Here is a 24,332-nt window from a genome sequence, read left to right on the forward strand (position 1 = left end):
ATCAGGAATCAGAGTGATGGGGGAGAGGAGCAAGAGATGAGAACTAGAGGGGTAATCCTGAGATTTCCAAGGTGACGAGAAAGGAGTGCTATGGGAGGCATAAGACAGGGAGAAACTTCACTCTTAAACCTTGTACTGTAGCTCACATCAAAAATAGTAAAGAGCCTGAGATAAGTGGAATAGGCTTTTTCTGCCCAGGCCTACATTATCGCTTGAGATAAGAAGCCAAAGATCTCTCCCTCCACCACTTCCTAGGGATCTCATGACTATTCCATAGCCTCCCAGTCCCCAGGAATCTTCATGGAACTAGCAATGCCAAAGGCAGCTCTGATGTTATGCCTGCAGTAACACTGAAGAGTCCCTATGTCCCTGTCCTGCTTCTAAATTCTCCCCTGCCCCATGTCTGTGCTCCCCTCCCCCGTCGCCATCTAGCAATGTCACAGCACCAATAGGCAGACTCTTCATCAGTTCATGTCCCTTTCCAGCTTCCCTATACCTAGGCCTTTCCTGGGTTAGGCTGAAGGAACCCCCTGTATCTTTTTATCCCACTGGTTCAAACGGCAAAAATAATGGGGATCGTGAGACTAATTATTTTCCCCTCTTCTTCTCCACCTATTCCCAAGACTATATTCAAGGGAAGAATAAGGTAGATATTGATAGAATGTATGGTTAAGGGGGGTTAGATTTAGGACTCAAACTGAATTATCCTGAATAATGAAAAAGAGTTCATGCACTCACTGGCTTGTTTGGCCTTCTGGGTATAGGTGGTGGTAAGATCTTCTGCCACTGGGTGGGGAACAGGCCCCACCATAGGGATGAGATGAGGGCCAGGCCGGAGGGGGCCATGGGGCAACAGCAGGGCCTCGGCGGGGGGTGGCTGAAGAGTTGTCCCATCCTCCCAAGATGGGGAGCTCACACGACTGTCACCCTGGCTGGGAGGGCCAAGGGCAGCAGGTGCCGGCTCTGCAGGGCTGTCAGACAGGTAGACCTCATCCGGTGGGGCTCCTGGAGGGGTGGGCCTTGCGGGGCCTCGGCGGCGGGGTCGGCGGGGCTTTTCCTGGGTGGCTGGGCCGTCAGCATCACTGTCTGTCTCTCCATAGTAAGCCTCACTGTCAGGGGGCGAGAGGAGGCTCCCGGGCTGGAGAGGCTGGGAAACTGGAGCCCCTGGGGGCTCAGGACTCAGCGGAGACAAGGGTGACAGTGCCTGAAGCATCTCACCCGGGGATGGAGATCGCACAGGTCCCTCGTCCTCTACCCTGGATGGGAAAGATGACAGAACTTGAGAAATGAGCTGGATGACTGATAGCTAGAGGGAGCTGGAGAAGATGGGAGAAGGCTGTATGGGGAGAGAGGGGACTGGCATTTGGGTGAAATGGGTGGGCTGGATAGAGTAGAGATTTGAAGATGAACTGGGAAGCAAATCTGCTTGGCAGGCTTTGAGTGGAAATGGGCTTAAAGAGCGATGTGATGATGAAGAGACAGGCAAGGGGTCTAAAACAGGCCCACGTACCCACATTCAAGTGCTCTGGGAGGCATACACAAACATCCATGCTCCAGCAAAATACACAAGCAGAAATCGGTACTTGTTAGCAGCTGAAGTCAGGTCAGTGAGACATAGAGCTGAGACAGGCAACGGAAGCCCTGGACTAGGAGGCTGGGGATAGGCTGGGGTGGAGGGATCCATACCGCCGCACGGTGAGAACAAGCTGATTCCCTGAGGCATCGATAAGGCTCATGGCACTGGCATGAGAGAGGCTGGTGCAGGAGACCCCATTGATGGCCAAAAGCTGATCCCTCTCTCGGAGTCCTGCTCTGCCCGCCTGGCTCCGTCTTCGGATCTGAGAAGGTGTTGGAGGAGAGACTGTAGGTGAGGGAGGGCTCCAAGGGGGAATAGAATGAAAGGAGTTAGGACAGGAAGGAACCATATGTGGAGGGGATTTTATTGGGTTAGCCAAAAAGTTTGCTCAGGTTTTTTCATACGATCATACTGAAAAACCCAAACGAACTTTTTTGGCCAACCCAGTACTTTAGAGGGTAAGAAAGGATGGGGAAGGGCAAGGGGTGACAGTTAAGGGGGTCAATCTAAAGGGAAGAAGGTGCTAACTGGAGAAAATAACATCGTATGAAGGGAGGTAGGGTAACCGCTAAATGAAAGAGGCTTGGGGAAAAATGCCTGGGAGAGATGTACTGGAAATGGTGGTTATCCCCTCAAGGGTTTCCTCCAAAGGAAATAGCTATACTAGCCAATATTCTTTCTCTTCTAGTCCTTGGAATCCTAGGCACCATTATCTATACAGTCAAGATTTACAGTATTCCAGACTGGAGGGAGTCCAGCAGATTCTGAGATTATGATTGTGTGTGTGTGTCGTGTGTGCACACACACACATGTTAAAGTAATAATAGTAGTAGTGGCTATCATTTACTGAGTGCTTACTAAATGTTAGGCACAGTGCCAAGCACTCGACATGTTTTACTGAATTTCATCCTTCAGAACTTAGTATCCATGGAGTAGGTACTATTATTATCTACATTTTACAGTTGAGAAAAATAAGCTTGTGCTATGAAACCAAAATGGTAACAACTTCATCTGACAGGTCAGATCTTGCCATAACCCTCCTAGTACCTAAAAAAAGTCTTGCCTAGTGAGAGAAGGGATCTGGCGTAGGAAAGAGGACTGAAGGCAGGGGCAGGGCTGGGCTGAGCTGGATGAGACAGCTTCAGTTCATCACACACCAATTTAGTTAGAAATAAGAACCTCCCCTACATTCCTGGAGTTTAGAGTAGAGAAGTACAGGCCCAGGGGATTGGGGGGCCAGCCCTGGGCCTCAGCTCCTATGGTGCCACAGGGAACCGAGCCAGTCTTTCTTTTTCTCTGCTCCCAGAAACCAGGGATTCCCTTTTCTATAGCCCCCCACAAGAAGCCACTGCTCAGATGCTACTTCTGTCACCCCATCAGATTTGAGCATGCTTCCTCAACCACCTGCCCACTCCCACTCCACTTCTGCACAGCCTCCCACTTCTCCCCTATAGGCCATCACATGACTTTTCCCAAGTTCCCTTGGGTTCCCCTTTCCCTGAAACCTCAATATAGGCTCCCTTACCTTGGATACCTGTAAAGGTTTCCTCTGCTCGGCCCCCCCCTGAAGTCGGAAACCCCAGGGGGCTCCCCCTGACAGTGTGACCAGCACCTCCTCCTCAGCACCCATCGCTCAGCTTGGCCTATGGCCCTCGGAGTTTGGACAGCGTCCCAAGGAGAGAAGTCGAGGCGCTGGTACCCCGTCCGGCCTGTCTGGCTGTCCTGCTTCTGCTGCCCTAGGCCTTCCCCCCCACACCACACACCACAGGCAGGCAGCCTGGCCCTGAGATCAGTACAGTCCACACACGTGTCCTGTCAATCGGAGCTGCGCTCAAAATAGTTACCGGCTGTACTCCCCTTCCTCCCCCAGCTGTGTTACTCCCAGAGCTAATTATAGTGAAAATTTCTGCCCTCCCCGTCCCCCATTCTTCATGGACTTTTTATTCAGGACTCAGAGTACTAGCTCTGTGGGCTCTATCACTAATGTACATCCTTTCAGGGATGGTGCCTTCCCTCATGGGGTCATGGACTAATCCCAGCTGCTTTCCTCCAAAGCTGATTCCAAAATGGCAGCAGCAGGGGCCTCAATTCCCAAGCAAGGAATGGCTGGGTTTGTCCCACAGGTTGGCAAGGTCTCCAGAAAAAGAGTGCCCCTTTGCTGTATGAATTAACCAATTAATCAAAGTGGATATCCATATCCCACTTGCAGTACTGGGTACAATGTAGAGAAATTCTGACGAGCCCGCTCCAGCTGAAGCACTGCCTGTTTCATAAAGTTTTTCCTGACTGTCTCCCAACTCCCTACCTATAGAATTAATCCTTCCTTCCTCTGGGCAAAATATGTAGCTTGTTTATATGTCTGTTACTGTAGTTTTCAGACAATATTAGTTTGTTTATACGCCTGTCTCCCTCCTAGATTGTGAGAATCTTGAAGGCAAGGACTGTGTGCAACAGCCAATCAATAGCCCAGAGAGCAATGACTGATGTAACAGGTGCTCAATGTTTGCTGAAATAAATTACTTTTTACAATACATGGTTGGTCATGGAAAGGTGGGTATAGATAGCTGTGCCTAAACATGCCAACCCATGTTAATAATACAATATTTACTTATTTTTAGGTTTCCATTACATTAATATCCCTATATTAATATTATGGTGCTGTAGTTATTAAAAGCTACAGAGTTTCCTGGAATAGGTGCTCTCCTAGCCTGCTAAATGCTGTTTGCCTTGGTGTATGATGTAGTCGTGGAAAGCTCTTGGAATTTAGAGTCAGAATTGGACTTGGATTCCTGTTATATTATTCTTTAGCTGCGTGACCTTGGGCAGTCACTTGACCTCATCAGTAAAGAGTACCTAAATATCCATTCATTCACTATTCAAACATTTATTGAGTACTAGCTAGTAATGAGAGAAGGCAATGGCACCCCACTCCAATACTCTTGCCTGGAAAATCCCATGGACAGAGAAGCCTGGTGGGCTGCCGTCTATGGGGTCGCACAGAGTCGGACACGACTGAGCGACTTCACTTTCACTTTTCACTTTCACGCATTGGAGAAGGAAATGGCAATCCACTCCAGTGTTCCTGCCTGGAGAATCCCAGGGATGGGGCAGCCTGGTGGGCTGCCGTCCATGGGGTCGCACAGAGTCGGACACAACTGAAGCGACTTAGCAGCAGCAGCTAGTAATACATGTAAGCCACTGTGTCAGTGGCTTTCAATTACCTCTGCACATTGGAATCACCTGGAAAACTTTTAAAGCTACTGGTTTCTTAAAATAGAACTGTGTATAGGATTAGGTGATGTTTAATGGCATTTTACATATTATATAAATTTATATATTACACACACACACACACACACACACAGTCAGGCTCCTCAACCTTAGGGATTCTAATTTTACTGGCCAGTTTTAAAATCACTGCAGGTGATTCTAATGTGCAGCCAAGACTGAGAACCAGAGCAGGGATACAGAAACCAATAAAATGCAACATATCAGTCTGTATTCTCAAAAAACTGAGTTTAGGACTTCCCTGGTGGTCCAGTGGGTATGACTCTGTGCTCCCAATGCAGGGTGCCCGCTTTGATCCCTGGTCAGGGAACTAGATCCCACATGCCACAGCTAAAGATCCCGCATGCCACAACGAAGACCTGGCATAGCCAAATAAAATTAATTTTAAAAAGAGAGAGAAACTATGAATTTAAACTCTACTACTTACTAGAAGTGCATTAAGACAGAGGATACCTATTTTCCTATGCATGAGCACACATGTTAGGACCAGAAAGATGGTGAACTATGCCTGGGAAGGGTGAAGCCAGAGGAAACTCTGGTGGAAGTCTGTAGTGGTCCTGACATGCAAATCAGTGTTCTGACCTGGGTATAAGGGGGAAAGCCTAATTGAACCATCCAGTAGCTGGCTCCCTCTGAAGTTTCCCTCAGGATAGGATGCGGGGAGCCGGCCTGACTGCTCAAGCTCCTTCTTGGCCCTGAGAGATCAAGAGGTCCCTCTCTGTCCCGCCACCCCTGATTTATTAAAGTGCAAATTGGCCTTTCTCACCTCCCTCAAGGAAATTGCTGCAGCCACCTTTTGCCCATTCTCCTGACTCTGATAAGATTGTCAGGCTCCTGTGAATGGTTTATGTCTAGGTAGTCTTTAACTGATTGTAAGACGCCAGTGCCATGCTCTGCTAGTCTTAAAGAGTTGAGATAAAATTCATGAGCTAAAACTAGTGTCTGCAGTTCTGCACGTATGCATGTCTTTGATCTAAAATTTAGTGAGTCCTGTTAGCATATATATGTATGTTACCCCTCAATAAAGTCGTCGGAATCAGTCACAAGCTGACTCCGTCCCTCTCAACCCCATCTTTCCGAGTCTTTTATTTCTCAGGTGCTCTGGTGATTGCGTCCTCGACCTGTTCGTTTGCCGGCAGGCCCGGCAATAGCTGGCACTCTTGCACAAACCACACAGTTTTATCCGGTAAAGCAAATGATTAGAGGTCTTGGAGCCGAAACATCTCAACCCATTCTCGAACTTTAAATGTGTAAGAAGCCCGGCTCGCTGGCATGGAATGCGAGTGCCTAGTGGGCCACTTTTAGTAAACAGTGGCGCTGGTAAACAACTGGTGCTGTGGGATGAACTGAATGCTGGGTTAATGAACCCATGGGTTCAGTGGGATAAATAATGTGGCAATTGCTCAACAAATGTTAGCTAAATTTCACAAATTACCAATCCAGACTAGTGGGTCTTAAATCTTCAGTGTGCAATGGAATTATCTAGAGGGTCAAGGCTTGCTGGGCCCCACTTGCAGAATTTCTGATTCAGTATGCCTTGGATGGGCCTGAAATTTGTGTTTCTAACAGGGTCCCAGGTGAAACTGACACTGTTGACACCAGGATCACAGATGGAGAAATCATCTGTGATCTGACTCCACTATAAACTCCTGAGGACAGGAGAAATCTTGCTGTTTTCTAAAATATGCTCAACGACTAATACAGCTTCGAGCAAACACTAAAAGTGCAATTTTTAAAATGAATGAACCATTTTGTGCCTCAGAATAACTAATATTTACTGTGCACAATATGAGAGAAAGAACTCCCCCCCTCCATATTGGTCATAAAAGTCTTCACTTAATAATTTTTTCCCCTTTTAAATGAAAGATTAATGAACAATATGATAGCAAGAACTTTTCTACCCCATTGGTCATAAAACTCTTAATTGAACATTTTTTTCCCTTTTAAATGCTTCCATTCCACCAGTGCTCTTTTCCCTCATTTATTAAAAATTTTTATTCTGAAATGAATTGTACATAATACATATGCACTATTTTAAAATAACAATAAATATCCATGTGAATGTTAAGAAATAGAACACTGTTAATATTATTGATGCTCCATTATGTTCCTCCAAATTATACTTTTTCCTTCCCCAGAGGTAACCAACAGACTGAAATTTGTGAAAGAGCGCGTCCTAACCGCTGGACCGCCAGAGAATTCTCACTTTTTCTTTATAGCTTTATCGTGTGTATGTACTTACAAAACGATAGTTTAAATTGGCCAAAAGCTTTTGTTTTTTCACTACTGTATTCCCAGAACCAAGAACATGGCTTGGTACACAACAATGCTTGAAAAATAATTATGAAATGAAAAGATTATTGAAAGGATTAAATGTAGTTATGTATATTTTTAAAACGCCCACAAATATTATCTACAATTACTGTTATTCATTAAATGGGGTAATAATAATCATTTCACGAACTACAGCTCTTCCTATAGGCTGGGGGCATTCTTACAAATCATCAGCCTCTGGCAGAGCTCTGCATCTAAACCAAGGCGCTATATAAAAGTGGTTAACTAATAATGAAAAAAAAAAGGTTAATAAGGGCTTCCCTTTACTGAGCACTTACTATGGTGTCAGGCAATCTGTGTGACTTAATTCCATCCTCTCAACAAGTTATTACAATGGCATTCCTGTTTTCTCCATTTTACAAATGAAAGAAACTGAGGCCGAGATTAAATTACCCAAGTTAGGGAACTGCAGGGACAGAACTCGAACACATGCTGCCTAAAAGCAAAGCTGCTCCCCTTTAAATTCTAAGTGCTGCAGCAATTCCCTGGGGGTTCAGTGATTAGAACTCTTGAGTTTTCACAGCCAAGGGCACGAGGTTGGATGCCTGGTCAGGGAACTAACATCCCGCCAGCCACATGGCCCGGCCAGAATAAGTAAATGTACAAAAAGTATACTACATCATAATAATCATAATTTTTTAAAATCCCCAAACCAAAAAACATTATACTTTCCGTTCCGCAAGTCTTATGACCGGCAAAGGTCAGGGGTGAGAGAACCTCCAAGACGGAAATCAAAGGGGCCAGGGGTCAGCAGGAAGTCGCTACAAGACTTTGTCTAATATGTCATTGGAAGGAGAGTTACTAAAGATAGTTCAATCGCATCTCGGTTTGGGGTGGGAGCATAAAGTTACCACGAAGTCTCGGAAAAGAAAAAAAAAGGAAATACATAAGAATCCGCAGCATCCCCCTCAGACGGCCATCATAGAAAAGAAACTAGCGCATGCGCGGAATACACGTTCCTCGGCGCGTGCCTACTGTAGACGTGGCAGAAGGCGTGGCCTTGGAGCGTGGGGGTGGAACTTCCGGGGGCGACGCGCCGGCCCCCTCGGAACCGGAAGTGGAGCCTGGGAGCCTTGACGTTAGGAACGAAGTCGAACCTGGATCTGGAGCCGGGTGAGGAGTGGCTTCGGGAGATTGGTGGGTAGGAAAGCAGAGGAGATGCCGGGGTATCACTGGCCAGGTCGGCGTCCTGTTTGCGAAGGAAGAGAGAGGTTCGGGGGCGGAGCCCGGGGAGAGACCCTCACTTCATGCATCCATAATCCAGAATCAGTCCTAGACCCTCCCTTCTTTCCTCCTGGCCCAGATTCCGGCTCCCGCTTCCTGTCCGGAGCCTGTTGAAGGGCGCAAGACGCTCGATCTTCTACTTAGAGCAACAGTCTTCTCGTCGTGGCCCGAGAAGCTGGCTTGGCTTCTTGGTCTTGATCCCCGGCACTCCCAGCCTCCACAGCTCGACTACTTTCAAGAGTTCTAGGGAAGCTTGCCCCGCCCCCTGGGTTGTCACCCTTGACTGTCCAGGCAGAGTGGAGTCGAAACTTGAGCCTGATTCCAAACTCTTGTGTGTGTTTGAGGGAACTCTTTTCTCCTTTCTTCCTATCCCCACCCCCACACCGACTTCAGGAAAATAAACGGGAGGGGGACATCCGTCAAGCTTAATGTTGTGACCTGTGCAAGGTTCAGGATTTGGAAGAATAGCTCCTGAGATAGCTTTGAATTTAAAAAGTTCTAGTGCAAGAGCAGCTCAGCTTTTCTGTAGTTAAGATGGCCCTTCCTAGCACAGGCGAGAGGCCCGTTGTTCCACTGCAGCAGCTATGAGCTCTTTTGCTTCCTGGGTTCCTTCTTCTGTAGGATAGTTGGAATGATCAGGTTGTGTAGAGTAGATGTGATCAGATAGTCCTGTTCTTGGAAGGATCCTGGAAAGACCCTCCAATTCATTCCTCTGTTGTTGGGCAAGATTGTAATAATTTTGGATGTGGCCTAGATTCATGACAAGCCTATAAGGAGAGCAGAAACAGTGTTGGAGAAGTGCCTTGAGATTTGGAATAATTACAGTCACTCTGCTTGAAGGATAAGGTGAATGATCTTTTCCCATGAAATCTAACTTTGTTATTGATCTTTGAACTGTTTCCCTGGGTTCTTGTGTGAGGTTTTTGTGCCAAACTTGCACTCAGTTCTAATCTCGTACCTTGCTAGTTTTCAGCTGTCCTTTACATTTAGTGATTTTAATGCTTCAGTGCTAAGGTCCATACACTCTTTTGGTGGGAAGACTGAGGATGGAGTAAGCACTTGATTTACTGCAGTTTAGCCTAAGAATGTCATTTTTCTAAACAGTCACTCTAAAATTTGTCTTTTGCAGGGGAGGGGATTTAGTTGATCTGTTTTAGACATGCAGTTGGAATGATTAAAAATGACTGGCACACTGGAGGGTATTCAGTCTTGTGTAATGAATGGATGCTAGAGTGAATGAACAGAAAGTAGGAACATTGTTTCATTTACCTGTAATATCACAATAGTTCATCAGTGGGAGGACTCCTTGTATGACTAGACACTAGAAATCATACCACTAGGGAATGGAGGCTGCTGCTCCATTCCACTGGGCCTATCTGAAGTTGAAATTTATACCCTCTTAGCAGTGACAAAGCATAGGGTTCAGAGTAACAAAATCCTTACTTTGAGGAGGCAGTCTGTCTACTGTCTGGGGAAGAAAATTACAAAGACACTGTAATAGTGTGGGGATGATTAGGCTGATCACTGCCTGATAAGGTCAGTCCTTTTCTAGCTCTGCTTCCTACCGTGAATAGTGCTCTCACTTTAGAAAGTTGATTTTGACTAATTTCTGTCTTCTCTCTCATCTAATAGGTGAGACCAAGTCGGGGATGCTCTCATAATGAACGTTAACCAGTCAGCTCCACCTGTGCCGCCATTTGGGCAGCCCCAGCCCATCTACCCAGGGTATCATCAATCCAGCTATGGTGGCCAACCAGGGTCCACAGCCGCCCCCACTCCCTATGGAGCCTACAATGGCCCAGTACCAGGCTATCAGCAAACCCCTCCCCCAGGTATGTGTCCAAGCTTCCTTTGAGCTAAGGAAGGGATTAGTCATCTTCAGGTTGGGTGGTATTACCCTACTTAAGCTGCCTAAGGGTTGTGGTGACTGGGATTGAGGAACATGAATCTGGCTCTTGGTCACTGAGAGTCCTATGGGCAGTCTGCCCTTTCCTGTTTTTGTATAAGGTGAGTGTGTCTTTAAAACATCTAGTAGGAAGCCCATCTTCCAGGTTCAATGGCAGTTCACTTCATGTGGGTGTCACCCTGTGCAGCCTCACCTGGCTGAATTGTTTACAGCTGGATGGAAGGACTGTGGTCATAGGTCCTCCAGAGCCAGTGATAATTTCTCTCATCGGACTCGTGGTTCTATCTATACATGACTGTGAGACATAGGGAATTGGTTCATGGATGAAAAGTATGATGTTTGTATGCCTGGGTTTTGGTGCTTCTCATATCTTTTTGGTGATATCATTCCTTTTCCTTTGAGTTTCTTCAGCTTCTTAGATGTTGTCTAATATTAGGGAAATTAAAGAAGACAAGTTGTCCTTAGTGTCAGTGTTTGGCTTTTATATTACATTTTTCATGAAGAGGAGCTCGAAACCTGTGTGTTATTCATAGGGGCAAAAGAATATGGTTGACAATAGATCTTTGGTTAGGCTGAAAGTGTTAGTTGCTCAGCATGTTAGTTGCTCTTTGCGACCCCATGGACTGTAGCCTGCCAAGCCCGTCAGGCTTCTCCATCCTTAGGATTTTCCAAGCAAGAATACTGGAGTAGGTTGCCATTTCCTTCTCCAGGGGATCTTCCCGACCCAGGGATCGAACCCAGGCCTCCTGCATTGCAGGCAGATTCTTTACCATCTGAGCTACCAGAGAAGCCAGGGTTAGGGTTAGGGCCTTAGGGTATGCCAAATGCTTTATGCTTTTTAAGAGAGTTAATTCCATAAAGAGATATGTGAAAAAGAAGGCACTAAAGAGGCATAGGTAAAATTTGAGAACTGAATGAAGTTATTACCTTTTTTTATTTTGCCATGTGGCATGTGAGATCTCGGTACCCCAACTAGGAATCAAACCCATGCTCCCTGCAATGGAAGATCAGAGTCTTTAACTACTGGACCACCAGGGAAGTCCCAAAGTTATTACCATTTTAATTATGACTTTGGAAAAAAAAAATTCAGAGTGATGAGATTAGGTCTCAGGGCTTTGGAAGAGCCTTACTCTGGGTTGGGACTTTGGCAGGACAGAGTCCACGTCTGATTTGCCGAGTTGTGGCTTATCAAGATGGAGCTGGCATTGCCCCAAGAGGAAGCTCTGTTACTGAGAGGAAAACATATCTGGCTCTGTGATGGCTAGTGAGCAGGCTAGTGAATGGCTAGTGAATTCAGATTAATCATATTCCTGCAGGCAGGTTCTGTAGTGTCTAATCTCTACTGAGAGCAAAAGAAAAACAGTAGTTTGAACAGGGGTTGGCAGCATTTCCAAAGTGATATGCCAAGTAACTAATTGCTTTCTTCCTGCATTTCATGTGGGAAGGATGATTAGCAGTCATAGAAGTAGCTTTGATGGCACCTCTGGTGAGCAGAACACGCGTAGTGCAGCTTTTGTGAAGAGATAAGCGATAGCGGTTAACTGGAGGGCGGGAGACCTGTCCTGGGGGCTTCCCAGGTATGCTCGTGGTAAAGAACCTGCCTGCCAGTGCGGGAAACGTAAGAGACATGGGTTCGATCCCTAGGTCAGGAAGATCCCCTGGAGAAGGACATGGCAACCCACTCCAGTATTCGTGCCTGGAGAATCCTCATGGACAGAGGAGCCTGCCGGATTATGGTCCATAGGGTCGCATAGAGTCAGCAACAACTGAATTGACTTAGCACACATGTACAACCTGTCTTGACTGAATCATTGGGCAGAAACAAAGTCTCCAACCCATGGGAACGTTTCCCTGAACCATGAACTATTGGGAGTGTCAACACTTAGAAGTGGATGAGAAGAAGCTAGTTAGGATCTGTAGAATATATGAAGAAGAGGTTGGAAGAATAGTCTCTCTAAGGGGCATCTTTCTTTTAAAAAAAAAAAATTTTTTTTTAAATTATTTATTTACTTGGCTACCTTGGGTTTTCATTGCATCATGCGGGATCTTTCATTGCAGCACATGGATTTCTCTAGTTGTGATGCAGGGGCTTAGTTGCTCTGTGGCATGTGGGGTCTTAGTTCCTCCACCAGGGATTGAACCTCCATCCCCTGCATTGCAAGGTGTATTCTTACCCACTGGACCACCAGGGAAGTCTCAATGGGTATCTCTTTACAACTTAGTTCAGCATGTTGCTTGGTCATCTTCTAAGCCACCTTCCTCGCATGTGTTCTAAGTTTCTGAGTTCTAGGGTGAGATCTTTTCCTTAAAAGAGTTGATGTTTTGTCTAGGGTAAGAATATTAGACCATCCTGGATTGAGTGAGAGTGTATAGTGATCACAGGAAGGCTGTACATTTTTGTGGCTCTGGCTACAGCTTCACTAGTAGTATGCCTAGTATACCTGTTTAAGAGAGTGAAAACTCTCTGGCTAGGCATCCATGTTCAGAATCTCCTGTAACTGGAGTTGCATACTAATGGTGTCCTTTTCATTGCCAAGCTATGATATTACACTTGTGATATTGCAGTGAAGGTCTGAGCTTATTGATCCTTGCTTTGCATTCCTTGCTCATGGTGGAGGAGAAATTTCCTAATTTCTTAGCTTCTCTTCATCACCCTCAGGTGTTTCAAGAGCCCCAGCTTCTTCAGGGGCACCTCCAACCTCGACAGCACAGGGCCCTTGTGGCCAGACTGCATATGGCCAGTTTGGTCAAGGAGATGTGCAGAATGGACCAAGCTCCGGTGTTCAGATGCAGAGGTATGTACTTGGGTCAACCGAAAATTGGTCTGATGAGACTGGAAGGATTAGGAATGTATGAGGGCCTGTTTTACTTTTTTTCTCTTTTTTTTCCCCCTTTGTTTTTCTCTTAGATTCCTTTTGTTCTTCCCTTCATCTTTCTTTGTTTTCATTTTTCCAGATTATAGGTGCTGCTGCTGTGGCTCTATGGGTTATTGACTCATTTAAGTACCTGTGTTCTTTGGCATATTGTTTCTATTTCTGTGAACTTGAGTTTTTTCCTTGACTAGACATATATCTTAAATAATTGTTATGGTCCTTCAGAACCTGCCCTAAGGAAGAAACAGGAAGAAGGAAACTTAGGATTATTTATGTCTCTTTTGACTTCCCCTTTTCCTCTAGAACAGGCACTTAGTAGGACTTATTGGTTAAGTTTGGGTGTGACCAGTCATGAAAGGAAAGATCCTCAAAGGAAAACTACATAAATGATGAAAACTTTGGTGGTGTGTGACCCAATAAACTCCTGTCTCTGTGTGGAAGTCCATTAAAGGAGGACAGTCATCTCTGTTGGAATGCTGTTTGTTTTTTGGTAAACAAAGAAAAAAGTATAACTGCTGTAGGGTATGTAGTAGTGGAAGAGTTGCTTTCTGACATTTCTATTAGGTGTCCAGAATATACATTTTTAGCATTGAATGTAAGCCCAGAGGACTGAGACTTGGAGCTTACCAAATTATAAAGGGCATTCAGAGTAGGGACCATCAAAATGCAATGAGAAAGACCAGTAGTGAGGTAGGTTAGCCAGGGTGTCATAGCATCTTGAAATTAGGCAAATAAAGTATTTGAGGAAGTCACAAGAGTAATCAGGTGTGTCACTTGCTGCTGAAAGGTGAGATGTAGACGAAGAATTGATTGTTGGGTTTGGCAAGGTTTGACATCATTGACAAATGTAGTTTCAGTGGAGATAAGAAGGCAGCTGTCTAGTTGGAGCAGGTGAAAGAATTTCAGCTGGGAAGTGGATTAGTGTAACCTAAAACCCTTCTGCTACAAATGTCTAGAAAGGGGAGAGGAAATAGAAACAAAAATTTTTTTTTTCAAATGCATAACCAAGCTTCAAGGAAAGTGAAATCCTCAAGTGCCAGATGACAAGTGGGAACTGAAAATCAGGGTGGTAAGTTGGCACTGTGGCTGCCTATGCAAAGGGTGGAAACTATCTTGAGAACCTGGGGACTTAGTTTAAGCAGGTACCTGGGGCATTTCTGAGCTGAGGTTTAGACCTGAAATCTTGTTTATGAAATCTGGACTTAGGCTACACTTCAGTAAACAGGTAAACTAGAAAAAAAAAACCTGTACACTGGCAGAGGGAGATAATAAGGAGTCCTGATTCTCCCAGGCTGGCTGAGGATAAGTTGTAAGGGGATGGGGGGGTGGGGTGTCTTGGAACTGCATGTGAATACCAGGGGTCATTTGGGGTGGTGAAAATGTTGTAAAATTGGATTCTGGTGATGGTTGCACAACTCTCTAAATTTACTAAAAATCATTGAATTGTACATTTAAAAGGAGTGAATTTAATGATGTGGAAATTATAACTTAAACTTTAAATAAAACTTTGCTACTGGACAGCAGTATCATTGGAGTACCCTCCAGAAGCAAATCAAATGCTAAACAACCACTCTCCCTCAATTCAGGGATTTCTCAAAGGAAAAAAAAGATTGGACTATGAAAGGAGAGCAGATACTAGACTAGTACATTGATTAAGGGACTGTAACTGTCAACATAGGATTATGTAACTACCTAAGAGAGGGCAAATAAAGACGTTTTCAGAGACAGAGTTTACCCTGTATGGGCCCTGGCTGAGAAAAGTACCAGAGAATAGACTAGGTGAAAAAAAGGAAGATGAACCTAGAAAGAAAGATCTTTTAAAAGAGATAGGAATAGTAATTAAAGAAGTAGAGATAGAGACTTCCCTAGTGGTCCAGTGGTTAGGACTCCTCATTTCCACTGCAGAGAACTCAGGTTTGATCCCTGAAGGGAGAACTAAGATTCCACAAGCTGCATGGTGTGGCCAAAGTAAAAAAAAATGTGTAGACCAATTTTTTCCTAATGTTTGGCTAAAATATAAAAGCTTGAGGGGGATGTGAGGTTTTAGGGCAATTTTATTTGATTAAAATCCAATCCAATTGAATTGAGATGTAATTCATATACCATGCAGTTTACCCATTTAAAGTGCACAAATTTAACGATTTTAAGTATATTCACAGATATGTGCAACCATCACTATTGTCCATTTTAGTACATTTTCATCACCTCAAGAAGACACACAGTATTCTTTATCTGAGGAGCTATCCCTATTCAGCTTGTCCTTAAATCCCTCACTCCCCCAACTGTAAACAACCACTAATCTACTTTCTGTCCCTATAGACTTCCCTATTCCGGATATTTCTTTTTTTTTTTTTTTCCCCGCTCCCCCCGGATATTTCATATTAATAGAATCATATATAATTTGTAACTGATTTCTTTCGCTTAGCATACTATTTCCAGTGTTCATTTATGTTGTAGCATGTATCAGTACTTCATTCTTTTTATAACAGTATTTCACAGTATGATTATGCTACTACATGTTCTTTATCCATTTATCTGTTGATGGACATGTGGGTTGTTTTCACTGATAGTTGGTTATTTTTTGAGATATTTGTATGTTTTTGTGCTGATGGGAATGATCAAGGAGAAAGACATTGAATGGGAAGTACTTTGGAAAGAAAAGTTCCAGAATGGAAAAACATATTTACACACTAAGTAGATAAAAACATAAAATAGTGTCCAGAATATGTAAAGAACTCCTACTAGTTAATAAGAAAAAGTCAGTTCAGTTGAAAAAATAATAAACAAAATCCGGAATAGTATTTTATGAAAGAAGGGATACTAATGGCCAAAGAACAAATTAAAAAGCGGTTCAACCTCATAAATGAAGAAAAAAGTAAACGTTAAAAACCACAACAGAATTCTCCTATGTATCGATCAGCTTGGCAAAATTAAAAAGCTAATAGCACTGAATATTGCTGACCATATGGATTATCAGGAACTCTCATCCACTGGTGGTCAGATGCAAATCAGTACAACTACCGTGAGAAAATAACTTGGAATTATCTGTTAAAATTAAAGATATTGTATCATATAAACCAGTAATTAAACTCATAGCTTAATTATGAGCAAAACTCAATGTATGATGTGATACTGTTTACAAAAGTTTGAAAACCTGACATAACTGAATTATAGTGGTTGTTTTTTTTTTTTTTTTGAATTGTTTTAAAGACAAGGGAACAATTTTTAGAAAGTTGGGAAAGTAGTTATCTTTGGAAGAAAGGGGGCTTCCCCAGTAGCTCAGCTGGTAAAGTATCCCCCTGCAACGTGGGATACCTGGGTTTGATCCCTGGGTTGGGAACATCCCCTGGAGAAGGGAACAGCTACCCACTCCAATACTCTGGCCTGGAGAATTCTGTGGACTGTACAGCCCATGGGGTCGCAAAGAGTCAGGGACATGACTGCGTGACTTTCATTTTGACTTTTGGGAGAAAGGAAAGTGTTGTAATGGAGGAGAGGCACACAGGGCCTTTGGTGTATTCTATTTCTTGACTTGCCTTTTGGTTACATGGGTGTTTGTGTTATTCAGCACTACACATGTTTTAAGTATTTTTTTTCTATTTGTTACATCTCACAATTTTAAAGTAAAGTACATTGGAGTAAGAATTGGGCATGGACCTGGGTTCTAGTTCTAGTTTAGCCTGCTACTTTTACCCTAAGTGTTTTACTTTTCCATCTGCTCTCTTCCCTTCATTAATTTGGTGTGAGAATTAAAGCATTTAGAGATGCTTTGTAAATTATAAAGCTACTTGCAGATAAGGTGTTGGTTTATATGATAGAATACCAGTAGGCAGTTGAGAGTATTATCCATGTTAATAGAGTAGTACCATGGAATACAATTGATCTGACAAGGATTTATAAGCATCTGCCATGGGCTAACAGTAGTTTGTTTCTATAGAAGACAAAAACTGCAAAACCCGGCAAAGAGCTTAGGGAGGTAAGTTTCACTAGCATAATGCCCTGAAATGAATAAATGAAAAGTGTGAAACTGCAGGACCAGTAGAAGCTGACCGGACATAATGAAGTTCCAGTTATTTAGTGGAGACAAGATAAACAGGAAGGATAAATCAGGATTTCAGTGTAACAGGCTACTGTGGTGAAGAATTTTATTCATTCTTGAAATCCCAGAAGGAGCTTGTTAATGTACAATAATCTATGCTGTAGATTTCTGCAGTAATATTACTGTAAACCACTGGTGCAATGGCTAGTTGGTATGCAGTGATATTGCATTGATTCTGTATCTGTATTTTAATGTGGCAGCTGGTACCATGGGAGTGTCCAGCGCAGCTATTCAAGTAATGAGACTGCTGGATAGACTTAGCTAGCAGGCTGCCTGACTTATATCCTTCTGTCTGGTCCTTAACTCTGGTGAGCTAGCATCATCTTTCTCCTTAGTACAGAATGCCAAACTTAGCTCACCAGCTCTTCTGATCTTAAGAGTTTTCTAATACCTTTCTCAGGATTGAGTGATCCTTTGGTTTAAAAGTTAAACAATCAAACTGCATTTGTTGAAGCCCACATTTATTAAGCCTCTGTTGTGTTAATGCTTCTGTGCACCTTTCATTTCTACTTCTTCAGTGCTTTTGAATACAGAACCCAAGTGGTTTGTCAACAAAGGATTAAGGCAGAGGAGGTGATAATCTAACTACCAGAGTAAATACTGTTTGATCTGAGGGTGCTTGGCACATGTTTTTGGAGTGAGCCTAATGGAAAACAAGGTTTGCCCTGAATAATCACAGTGTAGATTATGAGGAATGTGATTTATTCACAAATATAGAAAAATATGAAGCCATATAAGAGCCCAGATGAGAGTAAGATGCTGTAAAACAGTATTGTTTCCCATATAATGTGGGGCTCCTGTCAACCCTGAAGGGTTTCCTGGCCCACTAGAAGCTCCTGCCTTCCGTCTCTTCACAGGCTTCCTGGGTCTCAGCCACTTGCGTCTGCCCCGTTGGCCCCTGTGGTCAGTCAGCCAGCTGTGCTTCAGCCCTACGGGCCTCCCCCGACAAGCGCTCAGGTGACTGCTCAGCTGGCCGGAATGCAGATCAGTGGTGCTGCGGCCCCGGCCCCTGCCCCTTCGGGGCTGGGCTATGGTGAGTACCTATGACCACAGGAAGACTGTCTCCTTTTTAGAGGCATCTGTCTCTGGGGTATACCTGGATCCCTTTTATTTCTTTTATTTATTCCTCCAAGCCCCAGCAGATGGGACAAGTCATTCCTGACCCTCGGGTGGAAAGGAAAGTGGTTTACTGAACAGGGAGGCAGAATGACTGGGGTTCTGACTCTACTTCTTCTATTTCTCAGGCCCACCAACATCACTGGCCTCAGCCTCAGGAAGTTTCCCTAATTCTGGTCTGTATGGCTCCTATCCTCAGGGCCAAGCTCCTCCCCTTGGCCAGGGTCATCCGGGGGCCCAGCCTCCCCCGCGATCTGTCCCACCACAGGCCTCCAGCTTCACACCCTCTGTCTCAGGGGGTCCTCGGATGCCTTCGATGACTGGTCCACTCTTGCCTGGACAGAGTTTTGGGGGGCCCCCAGTGAGCCAGCCCAACCATGTGTCCTCACCTCCTCCTCAAGCTCTGCCCCCTGGTACCCAAATGACTGGGCCCCCAGGACCACCACCACCTATGCACTCCGCCCAGCAGCCGGGCTATCAGCTGCAGCAAAATGGTGAGTTTTTCCCAAGGACTACCTAGGAGCCAAAAGCTTCAGCTATTCAGGTGTTTTCGTTGTTGTTGTTATTTGCTTCTAGTGTTACTTGCTAAGTGGTGAACTAGATAGACAGCTTCAGGGTATTATTACTAAGATGTGGGATTTATAAGATTTGTTTTTTTCTCATAGTTCAGTTAACATAGGCTTTCTCTGAATGGTTATTACTGTACCTCTCAATTCTATGTTTATAATAGGAGTCTAGTCATTTCCGTGAGGCCTTAAGAAGAGATAGGGAAGGAATATTTTGTTCATCAACCTTGCCCTTGTCTCTCAGGTTCCTTTGGACCAGCCCGGGGCCCTCAGTCCAATTATGGAAGTCCCTACCCAGGAGCAGCCACTTTTGGCAGTCAGCCTGGGCCTCCTCAACCATTGCCTCCTAAGCGCCTGGACCCTGATGCCATCCCAAGCCCTGTAAGTAGATACTTATGTGGTCCTGGGGAAGCAGCTTGTGGCTACCAGATATAAAGTGAGTCAACCTAGATGAGATGTCTGCCTAGCCTTTTCTGATTATTTTTCCCTTTTGTTCGTCATCTTGCAGGTGTAGAGCCTACATGTAATTTTTGACTCTTTAAACAGAACTTGACGTCCCAGAAGTATTTTAGGGGTATTTTTACCTCATAGCTGGACAGGAAAGGAAGGGAAGCCAGGAGTGATCAGCAGTGTCATAGAGCTCTGGGTTGAGTGCAGTGTTCTGTCACCACTGGACAGAGCCTGGTAGCCTCTGCTCTTCTGTGGAGTACTGGCTGTGTCTAGGTCTTGTCCTCTTAGATCTAGTAGGATAGGATAGCAGTCTTCTTAATGGTTAGAGCTGGTGGGGAATCTCTGGTGTTATTGGTGAGGAAAGGAAAGCCTCTCTGGACTCTTTCTGCCTCTACCTGGATAGTGTTTTAGGAGAAAGCCTTCAATACTTTTGTTTGCTAGTCTTCTGCTGTGTGGATGGAGAAAAGTGATCTACAGTTTCAAGGGCAATGTGGGGAAGTTCCTTCTCCCAGTGAGAGGGTGACTCTCACCCTTAGAGCCGTCAGAGTGCTCAGACCTTCCTCGTCATACTCGAGTAGAGGCTGGTACTGTGCTCCCAAGCGGAGGCCACTTTACAGTTTCGTCTGCACCGTTTGCTGTCAGCTGCCCCACCATGCTTAGCCATTGTCATATCCATCCTGTTCTCTTCCCTCTTCCTTTGGGGAACCATCCTGGTGAGGGACCCAGCTGGCTAAGGGGGACCCTAGAGGATGGAGCAGTGCCTCCTTCCTTTTTCCTTCTTTAGTGAGAAGGAGAGTTTGGTTGGATGTGAGGTGAGGCTTCTTTCAGTGTAAGAGTAGTTCTTACATGGGAGGCTTGGCCTTTTGGAGGGAACATCCCTCTCTTCCTTCTTAAAATTTCTCCCATTCAGCCCCTCCATATAACCCCTCTTGCCTCCTGTTTGCCCCCTTCCTTATCTTTCTACGTCATAGTCTAAGCCATTAAAGGCTCTTTTTTGGCCTAGAAAAATTTGGAATTTCTGATCGAGAAGGGGGCCTGATTTCAGCAGTAGGAGCTGGGTTCCAGCTGTTCATGTCTAACTCATCAGGGCTGAGAGAAGTAACATCTGCTTCTTGTTCTTTTGTCTCCCTCCCTGTATTTCCCTGCTGCCTTTATTATTAAAACACTAAAAGCAACTCAATGAGCTGCCTCCTCAGCAGAAAACCAGGCACAGAATAGACCCTGATGCCATTCCTAGTCCAGTAAGTGCAGGGGGTGGGTGTGTGTGTCATCCCTGTGTTAAATCACCCATGCATGCCTATGACCTCGTCTTCACCTCATCCACCATATCCATCCCTCTCCATCCTCTTCCCGTAGTCCTTCTAGACCCTTGCTTTTACAAGCTAGAAGGATATGCATGCCTCAAGTCACCATATAATGAACTAGCAAGCTGTTAGCAGTGCCTTTAAGTATGGGATGGTAGACGGTCAGGCTCGAAGGGTGGGATCAAGTAGCTTGTTAAGCTTTGGTTTTAGTCCTGCTGGCTCCTCCAGGAGCCTGCCTGTGACATATGATGGAACAGAACAGAACAGTAGATCCTTCCCTTTTGGGTTTGATTTGTCTACAGCTTGTTGCGGAGAAACATGGGTAGGTAGCTACTAATGTACAAGTTTGGGAAACTGGCATTTCTTACAGGGAAAGGGACTGCTGGTTTGGGAAAGTGTGGGTGACTTTCTTATCTGGAGAGTCTGTTTGATATATTTCTAAGCTTCAGCTCTTTATTCTATGGGACACAGAATCTTATTCTCCCTTTACTTTTCTGGTTTTACCAAACCCATCTTGAAGTAACTGACAAAGGTTATCAGTCTGCACGAAGATCTTATCACCAGCTTTGCAATATCTCTTTTTTTTCCTTTGCTGGGTCTGTCAAAATGTGGGGGACTGAGGATTGGGCTATAAGATCCTCTTCTCCCATATTTACACACTGATGCTTACCTGAAAATAAGGCAGCATCTGCTTCCTCACCTTACCTGATCATTTCTGGCTGTGTAATCCTCTCCTCACCCTGTCCCTTCTACTCTCATTGAGTATAGAGTCATTCCAGGTAGATTTCATTTTTACATGGTTACTGTTGTCTGTTTTCCTGCTCTTGGGGAGAGAAGGGGAGGGGAAGCCTTGATGGGGGAGGGAAGTGGAATCTGACCATGTCTGAAGGTTTGTGATTAGAGCTGGAGCTTTCCTGGAGTAGGTATTGTAACAGGGTGATCACTATTTATTGGGGGTCAGGGCGATTCATACAGAAGCCCTTTCTCAGTGTTGCCCATGCAGCATGTTGCTGCTGACTATAGAGTGGAAGATTGGCATTACAGCATTTTATGTGGTCTCCAAAAGGAGAGCAGGCCTGGTGCATGAGGTGTGTTCCTTGGCAAATTCTTAGTTTCTGTGCTGTAGCTCCAGCCTTTCTTTCTCCTGCCTCTGGGACGTGGTACTCCCTTCTCCCTTTTCATCTGTCAACTTCATTCATTTCACTTCTTCCCTACAGATTCAGGTTATTGAAGATGACAGGAACAACCGGGGTTCAGAGCCATTTGTTACTGGATTACGGGGCCAGGTGCCACCCTTAGTCACCACCAACTTCCTGGTGAAAGACCAAGGTGAGAAGGGCAATAACTTCTCCCTGCAGGACTTTTTCTCCAGCATTATCAGCTTTTGGATGGGGCTTTTGTCAGTCTTTGGTCAGAGACCAGTCCCTCATTGGTCTCTAGGGGGGAGAAGCTACCATCACCTCTAGCATCTGTTGGGGTGATGGGGTGGGTAAACAATGGCCAGCTGGTGTCTGGAGTGATTCTGTGATCTGACTCAGCTTTTCCATCTCCTCCTTCAGGAAATGCAAGTCCCCGGTACATTCGATGCACATCCTATAACATCCCTTGCACCTCTGACATGGCTAAGCAGGCTCAGGTGCCCCTGGCAGCTGTCATCAAGCCGCTGGCAAGGCTGCCCCCAGAGGAGGTGAGTCAGGGACGGACTAGAGTATAATAAGAGGGAGGAAGTGAGGGGGAGCGAGGATAAGACTTCTTCCTAGATGTGATTCTGCCAGTCACAGTGGATAAAGGCTTGGTTGGTCAGGAGGGGAGCGTATCGTCAATAGCTTTCTATCCCAGGGCCCATGCCTGAAGAGGGTGATAGGGAAGAAAACAAAAGCCCAAGAAATTGTTGGATGGGAGCAGAGTTCACACATGAAACACATTTTGAAGAGTCAAGGCCAACTTGTAGGGGAGAAGACAGCTGAAGGCAGGAGCCTCCTGTAGCATGGTCATCACCAGGTGATGATAGGCACATCGCTCTGGTTTTTCTTGTACTCTGTCCTGTCATCCCAGGTAGGTTAGAAATATTAGGACAGCATATTAAGAAACAGAATCCAGGGGTCCTTCTTTTACCTGGTTTGGGCTATAATCTATAATCTGTCACCCAATACCTGGAATCAGGGTGAAGAGAGAGAGTGCTTGGATCTGCTGCGCCATGCCGTGGTGTAGATGCCCTTGTGTTCATGCCTTAATGAACTTGGGGGGGATTTCTCTATAACTGGACATTCAGGGCTCACCTTACATCCTGCTTCTTTGTCTTGTTCTGTCTTTTTCTCTTTCTCTTTTCCTGGGTCTCAGTGAGGATGGCTGGACACTTGCCCGCTGGTCTCTTATCTGTAGGGTAACATCTGCCTGAGGTGTCAGTAGGTGTCACGGAAATCCAGGGATTGGGGAGGACAAGTGTCACAGATACTTGGGTGGGAAATGGAGCAGGAGTCAAGATCCTAGGGCAGGAAGGAAGGGGATTGAAGATTGGGCCAGAAATGAGAATCCTGGGTAATCTCCAACTTTCTCCTCATGCGCCCATGTCAGCCCCTGGTTTGTCTGGGCCAGTTCCACTGTTGCTCTTCTCTTTCAAGAAGTGAAATTCTAGAGACAAGGAGTAAGGAGAGAGACTATAGTATTTAGACCCTTAGGGACATTTGTCCTCATTCCCCTTCTCTCTGCTCCCTCCTCAGGCAGACTGTCTGAGCCATGTCCTCCTCCCTCCAGGTTGTTCTCCTCATCTGTTGCCACACATCACTGTAGCTTCCTTCTGTGTCTGAACCCCTCTCCTTTGCTCCTTAGGCTTCACCGTATGTTGTCGATCATGGGGAATCTGGCCCTCTGCGCTGCAATCGTTGCAAAGCATACATGTGCCCCTTTATGCAGTTCGTTGAGGGAGGGAGACGCTTCCAGTGCTGCTTCTGCAGCTGTATCAACGATGGTACGTTCACAGAGGCTGGGGCTGGGGGATATGGATTGCATCTTCATTAGTCTCTTTCTAGTTAGATAGATGAGGCTCCATTGTTTAGGAGATGGGGACGTGAAGGTGCCTTGGGGCTGTGGGGCATTAGAGTGAGCTCAGCCAGGACCAGGTTAGGACTGAGAGCAGACCCATGAGTAACACTCTGCCCTACTCCCCACAGTTCCTCCCCAGTATTTTCAACACCTGGATCATACCGGCAAGCGTGTGGATGCTTATGACCGTCCTGAGCTGTCTCTGGGCTCTTATGAATTCTTGGCCACTGTAGATTACTGCAAGGTGAGGGAGGGTAGCATGGGGAGGAGCAGTGGGTGAAGGACAATGAGACAGCTGAGACTTGCTGTGGTCATTTCCCTCACCCTGTCATTGTCCCCTTGGATGCTGACTTATCTCTAGTCAACTGACCTGTTCACCGATACCCCTCTCCCCTCCAACATTTCCTTCTTTTGCAGAACAATAAGTTCCCCGTCCCTCCTGCCTTCATCTTTATGATTGATGTCTCCTACAATGCCGTCAGGAGTGGTCTTGTCAGGCTCCTCTGTGAGGAGCTCAAGTCACTGTTAGACTTTTTGCCTAGGTGAGAGTTAGG

General features: G+C 45.3%; 2 protein-coding genes across 10 annotated transcripts in view; one reads left to right on the forward strand and one right to left on the reverse strand.

Moving 5' to 3' along the window:
• The window catches only part of SYNPO2L (synaptopodin 2 like), an 18,439-nt gene extending 9,809 nt beyond the window's left edge, over positions 1-8,630 (reverse strand). The window contains exons 1-3 of one of the 3 annotated variants that reach the window (XM_043926906.1): positions 3,102-3,359; positions 1,687-1,838; positions 739-1,256 (exon numbers count right to left, since the gene is read on the reverse strand). In XM_043926906.1, the coding sequence (XP_043782841.1) occupies positions 739-1,256; positions 1,687-1,838; positions 3,102-3,206 (775 nt within the window). In that variant the 5' untranslated portion in view covers positions 3,207-3,359. Of the gene's footprint in view, positions 1-738; positions 1,257-1,686; positions 1,839-3,101; positions 3,370-8,442 lie in introns of those variants that run through there. The other 2 variants (XM_043926905.1, XM_043926904.1) reach the window with 2 other exon arrangements.
• Positions 8,214-24,332, forward strand: part of SEC24C (SEC24 homolog C, COPII coat complex component) — a 21,474-nt gene continuing 5,355 nt past the window's right edge. The window contains exons 1-13 of one of the 7 annotated variants that reach the window (XM_043926903.1): positions 9,163-9,268; positions 10,055-10,254; positions 12,988-13,123; positions 18,158-18,333; positions 18,545-18,592; positions 18,713-18,910; positions 19,227-19,363; positions 20,605-20,673; positions 21,954-22,065; positions 22,296-22,423; positions 23,566-23,704; positions 23,907-24,022; positions 24,196-24,320. In XM_043926903.1, the coding sequence (XP_043782838.1) occupies positions 10,083-10,254; positions 12,988-13,123; positions 18,158-18,333; positions 18,545-18,592; positions 18,713-18,910; positions 19,227-19,363; positions 20,605-20,673; positions 21,954-22,065; positions 22,296-22,423; positions 23,566-23,704; positions 23,907-24,022; positions 24,196-24,320 (1,556 nt within the window). In that variant the 5' untranslated portion in view covers positions 9,163-9,268; positions 10,055-10,082. Of the gene's footprint in view, positions 8,336-9,162; positions 9,269-10,054; positions 10,255-12,987; positions 13,124-18,157; positions 18,334-18,544; positions 18,911-19,226; positions 19,364-20,604; positions 20,674-21,953; positions 22,066-22,295; positions 22,424-23,565; positions 23,705-23,906; positions 24,023-24,195; positions 24,321-24,332 lie in introns of those variants that run through there. The other 6 variants (XM_043926898.1, XM_043926899.1, XM_043926897.1 and 3 more) reach the window with 6 other exon arrangements.

The sequence above is a fragment of the Cervus elaphus genome, chromosome 15 (genome assembly GCF_910594005.1).
Source record: "Cervus elaphus chromosome 15, mCerEla1.1, whole genome shotgun sequence".
NCBI classification, from domain to species: Eukaryota; Metazoa; Chordata; class Mammalia; order Artiodactyla; family Cervidae; genus Cervus; species Cervus elaphus.